The 13034-nt window shown below is 30.1% G+C and overlaps 2 protein-coding genes across 3 annotated transcripts in view; one reads left to right on the forward strand and one right to left on the reverse strand.

Moving 5' to 3' along the window:
- Positions 1-8953, forward strand: part of LOC100201116 (POTE ankyrin domain family member J) — a 52219-nt gene extending 43266 nt beyond the window's left edge. For both annotated transcript variants that reach the window (XM_065818372.1, XM_065818371.1), the window contains 3 exons: positions 133-317; positions 7996-8057; positions 8209-8953. In XM_065818372.1, coding sequence (XP_065674444.1) covers positions 133-317; positions 7996-8057; positions 8209-8349 — 388 coding nt within the window. In that variant the 3' untranslated portion in view covers positions 8350-8953. The remainder of the gene's footprint in view (positions 1-132; positions 318-7995; positions 8058-8208) is intronic.
- Positions 8954-13026: 4073 nt separating this feature from the next.
- Positions 13027-13034, reverse strand: part of LOC100211803 (GRIP and coiled-coil domain-containing protein 2) — a 7659-nt gene continuing 7651 nt past the window's right edge. Inside the window, exon 5 of the mRNA XM_065817336.1 lies at positions 13027-13034. This exon is cut by the window's right edge and continues 506 nt beyond it. The gene's annotated coding sequence lies outside the window, so the exon portion shown is untranslated.

A 13034-nucleotide genomic window follows, 5' to 3' on the forward strand; every position in this document is an offset into this window, starting at 1 on the left:
AATCGATCCAAAAGTCTAACTGTTTAATTTATCAAATGATGATGAAATTACAATGAATGCTTTCAGTACCATTTTTAAAAATTTTTTTGTATTTTTGTATACAATTTATATTGTAGATCATTTTGTCTGTAGAACATTAAAAGTGGGAGAATCGCGATTCGAATGTGTTGAAGGTTTGTTCCAGCCATCATTGTGGGGAAAAGACATTCCATCTTTACAAGTGTGTCTTGAAAAAGCTATAAAAGCATGTGAAATTGATGATAGAAAAGAAGTTTCTAAAAATATATTTTTATCGGCAGGATCTTCACTCATTAAAGGTTAAAATTTCTTTTATTTTTTATTTTTGCATGATGTATAGAATATATAATGCAATTCATTAAATCTCATGTTGGCACATTATCATGACGTATATGTACATCATGTATGGAATTAGTCATAAAGTCAGCACACAAACTTTTAAGCAAAGTAATTAAGTATTACAACATAACTTTTAACTATGAAAATTTTAGTAAACTATAAGTTTACTAATATTTTCATAATAAAAAGGTATGCACTTGATTGAACTGATCTTAACCTGACTAGTTGTTTATATAGTATTGAGAATGCAAAAAGTAATAAAAAGATGAAAATCCTCACTATATATATATGTAGGTGTTGTGGGTGTGGATGGGTGTGGGGTGATGGCTTTTGTTAACCTTGGATAGCAATGTTTTATAAAATAGTTTGATTTTTTTTTTGCCATTTTCATTAATGCCATTTTCATCAGGAAAAGTTATGCTCATTAAATGAATGTTGTGTGACATTGAACTAAATTTGTTAGTTAAATTAATTCTTACTTGGTTAGTGCTTAAAAAATTAAAACTTTTTTGATCTCGTTGATAATTTTATTTTATTTCTTCAATTATAAAACAATGAAATAAAGTTCAAAACTAACCATTGGGTCGGAAAGTTAGAAATGGAAGAAGACTTTTAATACATAAAACAACCTCATCAAATAAGGCTTTGAGGTCACCAGAAATGTGGAAGAACTTTTTTAAAATAGTGTGACCATGATACACTATATAAATAAAGTCGACAACATTTTTATCAATAGTATGATCGAATAGCACATGGCTGGTAATAATACATACTCTTCAAATGAATAATATTTGACACCAGACATTGTTAAGTATTATGATGTTGCAAAGTATGGATGGAAAAAAATTACCTGTATGGATCTCCCATCCATACAAGAAATTTTTTAAATTAATGTAAACTGATGTGACCCCTCTATGTGGAGGGGTCACATCAGTTTATATTCACATTATTTATTCTGGCCAAGCAATAAACCTAGACATTTAATAGAGTATATATGAAAATTCTTGCAACCTTTTATTAATAAATATTATCAAGACACCAAGTATGTCTTTTCGCCCAATTCAGCAATATCTCACTGTGCTAATTCGTTAACAAATTGACTGAAAACCCAGAAGGTACCATTTGTTCAAACAAGGACAATCCAGAAAACTTGCCAGAAGCTGGTGCTATAGAGGATTTTTGGGCAATGCTTAAATGGGATGTGTACAAAAATGATTCATCTACAAATAATATATCCAGCCTTGAGTGTCGGATTTGTTATTGTGCCAGTAGGCTTAACCTAAATGCTGTACAAAAGCTGGTAAATATATTTTGTTCTATATACATACCAAAAATCTTTTTCTTATCATGTTTATTTATGTTTTTATTGAAGTTATTTTTATTTTTAATGAAGTGCAAAAGTATGAAGTCCAAATTTTATGGTGCAGGTGTTTAGTAGGTATGGTACAGTTGGCACTTGACTGTTTCCAACAAATCAAGTGCCAACTGTACCATACCTACTAAAATAAATTTTGCAACATCTGCAAAGTACTTTCACTTTTTTCACTGTGAACTCATAACACATTTTCTAACAAAAATATAAAGATTAGCAGTCTAATATTAGGCAGCTGGTATACCTCATACGTTTATTATAGTCAATTTAAAGTTATTAGACATATTTAAAAAATCTTCTACAATATTGAACATAAGTAGAAAAATATTGATTTTCGTATGCATTTTGTGCCACCTTTTACAATAAGAAACATTTTTTGTTACATAAGTGTTTACTTGATAAAATTTTTCCAAAAAAATGAATTTTGTATCGCAATGCATTGACATCCTAATTCAGTAATTTTTTATAAAAAAACATTCCTAAAATTCCAATTAACTCATATTATTGTATTGACATTGATTTCTTTTTATTACTAGCGCTAGATTGTTTTTGTTTTTTATTCCTTTTAATTTGAGTACTTCAACAAACATACCAAAAAGAATGTGTCACTTTTCTGAAGATTTTACAAAAAAGTGGCCCTATATTAAAAAAAGGAAAAAATGAATATATTTTGTTTCCTTTGCAATATTTTTATATTGGTGAGTCATGATGGAAAATCAAGCATAGGCCATCATATTGAATCAGGTAATCACAGTTCCAGATTCCAGAATGTCTGGATCTTCATCAAGGAATATATATTTTCCTTTCTAATGATAAAAAGTTCTCCAAAAGATATTTTAATATGTGCTGTGGAATTAACAACTGCATATAAAATTTTTAAACACCATCAGACTTTCAGTTCATTACTGCACAGCTAAACTCAATTCCATCATGTTTCCAGATTCCAAAATTGCAAGCAATCTACTGTAAAAACAAAAGTAGCAGCTCTTATTAAAAATCTATCAGCACCTCATTCCGTAGAGATAATTAAACAAGAATTACAAAATTTCTTTTTCATGGAATTTCTACATATTCAAGTAATCACAAATACCAGAAGCTGTTTCCAATACTCATCCGTTATTTTTTTTAATTTGAAGGTTAAGTTAAACTTTGTATAGATACATTGATATTCCATCAAAAAGCTTTCTAGTATTTAGGGCTGATAATACTAATTTTGGCAGAAGAGAAAGGCACAGAATAAACAAAATGTATTACAAATTTAAAAAAATATTGTCTGCAAATATAGAAGGAGTCGATTGCCCTGCCCACATTATTCATAATACAGCTTCTCCTGTCACCAATGTTTTGTGAATAAGAGATTTGTAGAGGTAGAGAGTTGAGTCAGGAGTAAGAAAATGGCGAGCACAATAAAAAGAAACAACTTTAGCGGATGCTAATTTAGCAATTGATTGTATATATGGTGTCCATGAAAGGTCAGTAGTAAGCGATAATCCAAGAAGACGTAAAGAAGAAGACTCAGTGAGAGGGCTGCCGTTCATTAACATAGGAATGTCGACAGTAATGCAGTTGTTGTTTGCAGTTAATAACAGTTTTTTTGGAGTTAAAATTTACAAGCCACTGCAAGCCCCAATCTGTTACAGAAATGAGATCAGATTCAAGATTGGCTGCCTATTCTAAGTGATCAAAAAGAGAAGACTTTTACCAAGACAGGAGTATAAAGTTGAGTCTTCAGCAAAAAGAACTACTTTAGATGTAAGGTTGTCAGGAAGATCATAATGTAGATGAGAAACAAAATAGGACCAAAGAACTTGAGGTACCCCAGAAGTTACTGGAAATGAAGAAGAGTGTTGTTCAAGGATGACTTTAATAAAGCGGTTAGAAAGAAACAATTTAAAAATCTCAAAAACTTTCCCAGACCATACACCATATGAAGCAAACTTATGGAGAAGACCAGCATGCCAAACTTTGTTGAAAGTTTTAGACCTATGTTAGACCTAATCTTGTTAATGGCGCTGTTAAAGATTGTCCAAAAGTCTCTAGAGCCAAACTTCTGAAATAAGATACGAGATTTAGTGAACTGTGAATAATGGAGCTCAGCAGCAGATAGCACCTTTTTACATCGATTTCTTGCAATAATAAATAGCTGTTTATTCTCAAGAGAGTTGTTCTTTTGAAAAAGATGAAAAAATAATTATGATTATATATAGCAGCTGCACAAGAAGGTAAAAATCATGGAGTAGAAAGAGACTTGACTTGGAACTAACAAGAAGGAATAAAAGCTTCCATACCTGCCTGAATCCAAGAGGTTACATAGGAGGCATATTTTTCAGCTGAGAGAGAAAAGACATCAGCAAAGAGAGAGAAAAGATCACAAAGAAAATCACGAAAGGAGAACCAGTCAGCTTTAGGGTAGTAGTAATTAGTGTGATGATAAGAGGAGTCCGAAAAAAAAGTACAAGATTTATAGAGATCATTGCATGGTCAGAACCACCTAAGGGAGAAAAAGGGAAACTGAACACAAGCTAAAGTCAGAGCCAAGACATAAATCAAGGAGTGAAGGGTAAATGATTGGGTTGTCAGGAAAACGAGTCACAAAGTTAACTATCTGAGTAAGAGATTGAGAAATGCAGAAGTCATAGGTTTTAGTGTCTGCAGGGTCAGTGGCCTTAGAGCCAAGTCATTCAGTGTGATGAGCATTAAAGTCATCAATAACAAGATAGAGGGGTAAAGAGAAAGGGCATGATCAATTTGATCAGAAATTACATCTAAAATAGTGCATTCTCGGGAAAAAGGAGAATGATAAAGTATAAAGAGAAAGGTAATAGAGTGAAGAGGTGCTAAGCAGAAGCACATAAAATAATGTTTAAAAGATTCAAACCAGATTTCGTGATAAATAGATTAATTGATGCGTATGTATACTAGAGTTGTTAACCGGAAGATTTCGTACAATTCCGGAAGAATAAAATTCTTTCAAAAGGATATTGAGATTCAGGAATTTTTTTTTTCGTACCGAATTTTACGGAAAAAAAATCCGTCGCTATTCATTTCGCAAATGCTACTTACGAAATGTAGCCTTTCGCAAGTTGAATTACGAAATAAAACTATTTTGCTACATACGAAAGTAGCGCTTACGGAAGTCGCATTTGCGAAACGAGCTCTTTCGCTAAACGACGTTTTGAAGTCTATAAAAAATTTTTGTTGGCCTAACGGATATAATTGTAAAAAATAAAAATTTTATATACCAAAATGTTTATAATAAAATTTTATTTTCAGTATTGCAACATATGAACATTTTAAAGGTTTTAATTTTTAAAATAATGATAAAAAACCAAATTTCATTCGAAACAAAACTCTTTCGCACCGCAACTTGCGAAACAGTTCTTAAAGAAAAAAAACTTACGAAACGCGGCATAATAATTATATTTAATTACGTTTTATGAATCAAATACGTATAATTAACTATGTAATTAAAATACTAATTTTTTATATGATATTGATAAGTTTTAGATTTACACTTTTATAAGAAAAGGGTGGGACGGGCATTTGTTGCCCTTTGTGTCGTTGGGCCTGATAATGTTTAAATTTTCAACATCCCAACGTTATTGGGACTATACAACTGCTGAAAGTTTTAAAGCTTTAGCTATTTAGGAGAGCAGTAAAAATTTAGTTGCAAGGTTTGGAAACAACTTTAACAAAGAAGATCACCAGAGCTATACAAGCGCTGAAAGTTTCAGAGCTGTAGCTAGTCTAAAAGGTAGTGATAATTAATTGCAAGATTCAGTAAGAAATGACAACGGCCAAACAACATTTAAACTTTGTAATGGAACCAAATATTTACGAAGTTTTTATATATGAGAATATAAATATTAAATCTCCATTTCTGCTAAGCGAAAGCCAATAAACAACCGAAAGTCCGAAGTAAACCAAAGTCGGTACTTGATAAATATAAATATATACAGACACTGGCATAGAGACATGTTGCGGAGAGAGCGTTGTCCTTTTCCTCAAAACTAATTCAAAGTTTCAGTTTTTTCTATTTAAATTTTAGCTGGGTTAGGTCCCCTTAATTGCTGTTTCAGCACCCGCCCCCGTCCTAACTTTCTTGACCTTTCTAGGTCACTGTGTGTATATATATATATATATATATATATATATATATATATATATATATATATATATATATATATATATATATATATATATATATATATATATATATATATATATATATATATATATATATATATATTATTTAAATAAAAAATAATTATATTTTTTCGTTTTGTTTAATGAATGCTTTTGAATCTATTCCGTAAGTGCACATTCCGAAACGCTCCATTCGTAAGGAACTGTTTCGCAAGTATTCTTTCGAAATGAATTGTTTCGCAAGTTTCTTTTCGTAAAGGGTTATTACGAAATAATTTTTTTTTTTTTTCGTATAATGCGTTACGGAAGGTGAATTTTTGCACGTACAACTTCCGCAATAGCAACTTGAAATACGGAAAATAAAAAGTTTTTGTTTACGGCGAACAACCCTAATGTATACCCACAAACCACGCATGTGACTATTAAAGTCGTTGCGATTCAAAGAATAGTGCCCATCAACACTAAGATCTTATAAAGGAATAGGAGGATTTAAATTATTCTCACTAAGAGCAAGTAAGTCTGGTGAATTTTGCAAGAGGTAAGATTCAACTGATGGAAAGTTGCTTCGCAGACCACGAATATTTGTAAAAGATATATTAAAACAGTTTGGTAGTGGGAATGGTTTTTTTTTTGTTCAACATTTTGGGTTATTTTTGGCATGATTTAAGTTTAAAGAGAACTTGACTCATTCATAGATAAAGCACCGCCTCCTAAATGAGCTATGCAGTTTTCTCAGTCCTGTTAATAAAATCTCGGAACATAGGGCTCTTTATGTGGGCTCAATCCGCATTAACAGGGACACCATCCATGCGTAATATGGTACTGTTAATACTCTGATATTTTGCAGCTCTTAATGAAATCAGCCTTTCTGAGAACTAAGACAGAGTTCAACAATTTAATTCTAGTGCGGCTTGCGGTCAAATGCTCTTTTTTTTACAACTGTTTCAATATAATTCAACAGTGTTTAATATATATAATATTAATACATGAGTATGGTGAATTTAATATTAATAATATAACTATGGTGAAAAATAAATGAAAGTCTTTTTGACAAATCGAAATTTTTTGAAGTCGACAATTTTTAAAGCCTAATTACACTAAAAGTTTTTATACTTAAAGTGACTATATATTTTTTATATTTATTTATTTTTTAATTTTTTTTTAAGTTTTGTGATATTATTTTTTTGTTGATAACAAGTAAAAATTAATAAACAGGGAGCGGGGAGGGGGAAGAGGGGGGGGGGTCTTAATCAGCATGGAGTAAGTAGTAAAAATTAACAAAAGTTAATAAACGAACTAAGAGTAATTTGGAATATAGAATTTTAAATTGCGTTCACCTTTTTTTTTCATTGACATTCATAAAATCAAAACGCAATCATAGATCAGTTTCTTAATAATTTAATCGATTAAAAGGAGGATTTTGAATATGTTAATAAATATTTAAGGATTACATTCTTACAGAAAATATTTTAATGATTGACGTTTCGTTAACGCATGGCTGTCAGCAAAAGCATCGAGATGGCGCGCTGTTTTTAGTAATCATTTACTTCATGTGCTATTTGACCATGTATTTCCGAAAAAACAACAGAAACAGCGTTTATATTAATTGAGATATATGGGTATTTCAAATTGCTTGCGGTGGTCCAAAAGTGCTGTACTTTAATAATAATCAGGAGCGGATTTTTTTAGTGTTTAAGCAAACTCCAAACATTTATGTTTATTTTTATGTCAAATAAAAATGCTTTGAAAAAATTGCAATAGTTGGAGCCTGAGAACAAAAAGCCCCAAAATTTTGGACCCCTTTCCCCCTTCCTGCCTCAAATATAAGAGCAAGAAGTTTATAAAATAATTTTTTTTACTATTCTTAACTAAATTTATATTCATCAATAAATTTTAAGTTTCATAGTATAATTTCTCAGCATTCAAAAAATATGATTATATAAAATTTGTAACACCCTAAAATTGAGAGGGTTCAAACTTTATTACAAGCTTTTTTGTTTTATGATGCTTAAATACTTTATGATGATGTATTACGTAGCTATATGTTCCGTAATCTTTAAATTTGCATAATTAACAAAAAATTTTCTCAGCTTTTATTTTATATTTAAAAAATGTTTTAGGTTTAGGAGAAAGATTAGAAAAAGAACTACAATTATTAATACTGTCTTGTGTGCATGTAAAGGTTGTATTTTTTATTTTTATTCTTCAAAACAAAATTTTATTGTATTCATGATTTAATTTATATTCATTTTTAGGAGTCGATAAACACTTATCAATGTTTAATTCATTTATAGGAGTCTACTAACACTCATCAAATTTTTATTCATTTTTAGGAGTCGGCAAACACTCATCGAATTAATGCTGCATACAAAGGTGCTTCTGTTTTATCAACTTTGCCAAACTTCCAAAATTTGTGTATCACGAGAAACGAGTGGATTTCAGAAGATATTTCAACTTTAATGAAAAGATGGTAAAATCTGACTACCTATTTCAAATTATGATATAACAACTAATTACTATTTAAAATTTTGATGGTAATAGCTGGTTAACTATTGGAAATATTGTGTCATGTAATATTTATAAATTTTTTTATTTTTTGTTTTTATAATATTTTTTTAAAAAATTTATTTTTTAATCTTATGCTTGTATATTTGTTTTTATATTATTTTAGCATTTTATAGAATTTATTAACGTGTAAAATTTGAAAGTAATTTTAAAAGTTTTAAAATTAAGGTTTGACTGTCAATTGTAAACAAATTATTTTCAAGGTTTAATGATTTCATAGATTAAAGAAAGAAAGAAAAAAGAGATAATAAAACTATTTTCTTTTACAAAGCTGTTAGGATGAAAATCATGACAAATTGAAACTGTTTATCTTATTTGCTTCTGTTTTCAGAAGCCTTCAATTTTTTTTAAGGTTGTGTCTAAGCGAAACCCTGAAAAAATGGCCGATAAGGTTTCTAAGAAAAGTTCTGGCTGTTAAAATTAGTGATTGTGTATACTTATGTATAAATTCATATCATAAAGTATCGTATTTTTATATTCAAATAAAAAAAAAAGTTAATTAGTAAATGTAAATAATTGTTATAATGTTTTTTGTAATGGTCCCTTATTCCAAACAATGATAAAAAAGCAGCCAATTCAAGTCAACTTGTCCACCTTTAATGGATTCTAGGAACCAAGGCCCATAGTATATAGAAATAAAGAATACTGTTGTCTTTACCATATTTTCTTTCCCGTAAATCAACTGGGCCCATACCATAGGGTGAGCAGATATAAAGCATTTGCCGTGAACCTGATGAATAAATTATTGTTATTAAATATACAAGAAAAATTTGAAAAAAAGTGCTTTCCCTAAAAACAAAAATTATTGATAACTTACTGCAACTGGTTTTCTAAGCAGGCGTCAGTGGTTTATTATGTGGAATTTAAAAAGTTGACTATATTACTTATCTAAAAAAACGTTGGTTTTTCAACCGGCAAAAACCAAAGCTTAAAATTGACTCAATCAAATATTTTGGACTCGATATCTGTAGGCCACTTAAAAAAATTTATGTTTAAGTAATCATTATCAAATTTTGAAAATTCCACAGAATTGTTTATAAAGAGTCATTTCTGCACTGTTTTTATTTAGAGGTTTCAGTGGAAGTTATAATATTTATGAGTATTATTGTAAATTATAAAACCACTTATGTCAATTATATTATTACATCGATGATAAAACTCGCTAACCTTCTACGAGTTTCTTTTACAACAACATTTATAATTAAAAATAGTAATTTTTTTAACGAAACATTAACAGTTTTCATGATAAGAAAAACATTGAATTACGCTATATTATGTTAAAGTTATCAAATTACGTTATACTATGTTGTTTATTTTATATATTGCATTTTATTACGTCATGGAATTGTAACGTAGTTAAATGTAAACATACAGAAGTTGTATTGAAAAGAAAGAATGAAAAAAAAAGAAAGAGAATCAAAAACAGCATTTTTTTGATTTTTTCAACCTATTTCTAAATACGTAAAACTTTGAAAATTAAAATGTATATAATACATTGTATAGTATTCTATTTTGTTATAGTACAATTTAGAAAAAAATTTAATTCGAGCGATGCGGTTTTTTTTTCAGAAATCTGCAAGAAATTGATTTCGCTAATAGAAATGTTCTTTAGATCTTAGCCCAATCAGAAAATTTTTTGCTACTTGTTAGTAATATATATATATATATATATATATATATATATATATATATATATATATATATATATATATATATATATATATATATATATACAGGGGCGCCCCAAGCATTTTTTGGTCTTTGAGATAGCAAACTTCCAGATATGGAGCAAACTCCAAATATTTATATGTTTATACTTATGTCAAATAAGGATGCTTTGCAAAAAATTGCGATGATTGGAGTACGGGAACAAAAAAGCCCAAAAAATTTAGCCCCACCTGCCCCAAACATGAGAGCAACAAATTGATAAAATATTTTTTGTATTATTTTCAACTAGACTTATATTCATCGATAAATTTTAAATTTCATAGTAAAATATTTTAGCGTTCAAAAATTATGACCATATAAAGTTTAAACCCCCCTCAATTTGAGGGGGTTGCAAATTTTATATTGTCATAATTTTTGAACTCTGAGATTCCTTTTTTAAAACATTGTAAAAACCCATCCATATTTCCTAAAGACTGAATTTTTTTTTTTGAACGACAAAAAAATTATTTCTCTAAAACTAACACGTCAATAACAAGTTCATATTTATTATTTTCAAAGGAATATAGGAAACATACCGGAAAAGATTGTAAAAAAAAATAGGCTAACATACTTTTTAATTGAATTCCGTTCTAACTTTTATTCATGATTATTTTATTAATTTACACGTTAGTTTGACAACTTCCTATAAAAGGTTGGATAAAATTACTTAGGATGACCAGTTTATTCACATTTAAAGCCTTTATAAATATTTTGATAAGACCTAAAAGTAAATATACATAGAAATGGGTCGAAAACAGTAAGCGAAGCAACAAAGTGGTAAATAATAGATGTAAAGCATCCCAGCCGGCAAAAAGTCTTAAAAGACGTCTTTTGAACGTTCATAAGACGTCTTTTTAGGAACAAATGCCGGCTGGGATGCGTCTTTTGAGCGTACATAAGAAGACTTTTTAGGACCAAATGCGGCTGGGATGATGATGGATTGCTATTTCTCTATTACTGATCATTGAGCCACGCCCCAATGAGAATTAACAAGAAAACACAAAATTTTAGAAAACCGCGTCAGATATATTCCAAAGACATTTAAAACAACAGGTGTCATCTAACGTTATGCAAGATCAGGAAGGTTTAAAAAAACTACTGAGCGCAAAAATAGTTTTATAATTTATATTTCAAGTTAAGTTATTGTGAACTCAGAACGCATTCAACAAAAACCGTGAAAAACCGTAATATATAGAAAAAGTAAAGTTCTTGTCAGAAGAATAAAATTGAAAAAAATATAGTAATCGCTTTGTTTTACCGAGGTTGAAAAATGGCGGCTGGAGTGTTGGTATTTGGGACTGCTTTAATTTAAACAATGTAGGAGTGTGTAACATTTATACAGGTCGAATCAATCAACATACATATATAGAGACGTTAGAGAACTGTAAGGTTCCATCAGTGGACGTGCTGATTGATTGAAACAAATGGTGGCAATTTCAACAAGATTTGGCGCAAGTCCACACAGCTCGTACAGTAAAACATTGATGAAAGAAATTAAAGTAGATTTATTGGTTTGGTCAGCTCGATTACCAGATTTGAATCCAATCGAATCTATTTGGGCTTGGATGGAAAAAGAATTAGCCAAGGTGCAAATACGATCCATAAATAGCCTTAAGCAAGAACTAGATACCATTTGGAGAAGAGTTCCAAACAAAATCTGCAACAATCTTGTAAATTCAATGCAAAAAAGATTTACTGCTTGCAAAAAAGCTAGGGGGATGTTTTAAAACTAGCTTAGATGTTATTTTTGTTGCTTTTAATTTTTTATATAATTTTTTTTTTTGATATTTTTTATCATGTTTGATAATGTTTTTATATACAATGTTATGTTTTAGTATGCCATCTAAGATGCAAAATTTGCTTAAAAAAGATTTTTCTCGCAAATAAATAAAAAAAATACATATATTAATTAGACTTATATAAATATACATATTTATATATAAGATTAAATATATATAAGATGTTTAGTAGATAAAAATAATGCAAGTACTTTTTTTGAAATAATGAAAAATTAAATATACCACAAATGGATTTCTTCCTTTTCCACCGTGCAGCGAAATTTATGAAATTGAAATAGGCAAAATAAATTTCGACTAATGGATGAAAAAGTTGGTTTGCCTACTCATAGACTTAAACGCTCTCGGACTTTTTAGCGGTTAATTTATTTCGTCGGGGCGACTGAATAAGTGCGAATTTCATAACTGCGAATCTGCATAAGTGCGAACTGGCATAAGTGCGAACTGGCACAAGTGCGAACTCGCATAAGTGCGAATCATTTGCAAAAACTGGCATAAGTGCGAACTAGCACAAGCGCGAACTGGCATAAGTGCGCCAAAAGAATTTGCAAACATTGGCATAAGTGCGAACTGGCATAAGTGCGAATCAATTGCAAAGACTGGCATAAGTGCCGAAAGAATTTGCAACTGCTTCTCACTGATGCAGATTCAAAGACTGGCATAAGCGCCGAAAGAATTTGCAATTGCAAAGACTGGCATAAGCGCCATTTCTTTGCAATTGCAAAGACTGGCATAAGCGCCGAAAGAATTTGCAAACATTGGCACTTATGCCAATGTTTGCAAATTCTTTCGGCGCACTTATGCCAGTTCGCGCTTGTGCCAGTTCGCACTTATGCCAGTCTTTGCAACTGCTTCGCACTTATGCAGATTCGCAGTTATGAAATTCGCACTAATTCAGCCTCCTCATCTCGTCAGCAACTTCGTAACTGCCGGTAATAATAAAGCCGGATAAAGCGTTCACTTTGCAGAAATGCAAAGTTAGATAGACCCTAATAATAATATATTTCTTATTGGACGACCGACTTAAATGTAGTATTAAAGATCCGTGCACTGTTAAGTGCATTTTTATCTTACAAAATAAAATTTTTAGT

Source organism: Hydra vulgaris, chromosome 14 (assembly GCF_038396675.1).
Source record: "Hydra vulgaris chromosome 14, alternate assembly HydraT2T_AEP".
Classification (NCBI taxonomy): domain Eukaryota; kingdom Metazoa; phylum Cnidaria; class Hydrozoa; order Anthoathecata; family Hydridae; genus Hydra; species Hydra vulgaris.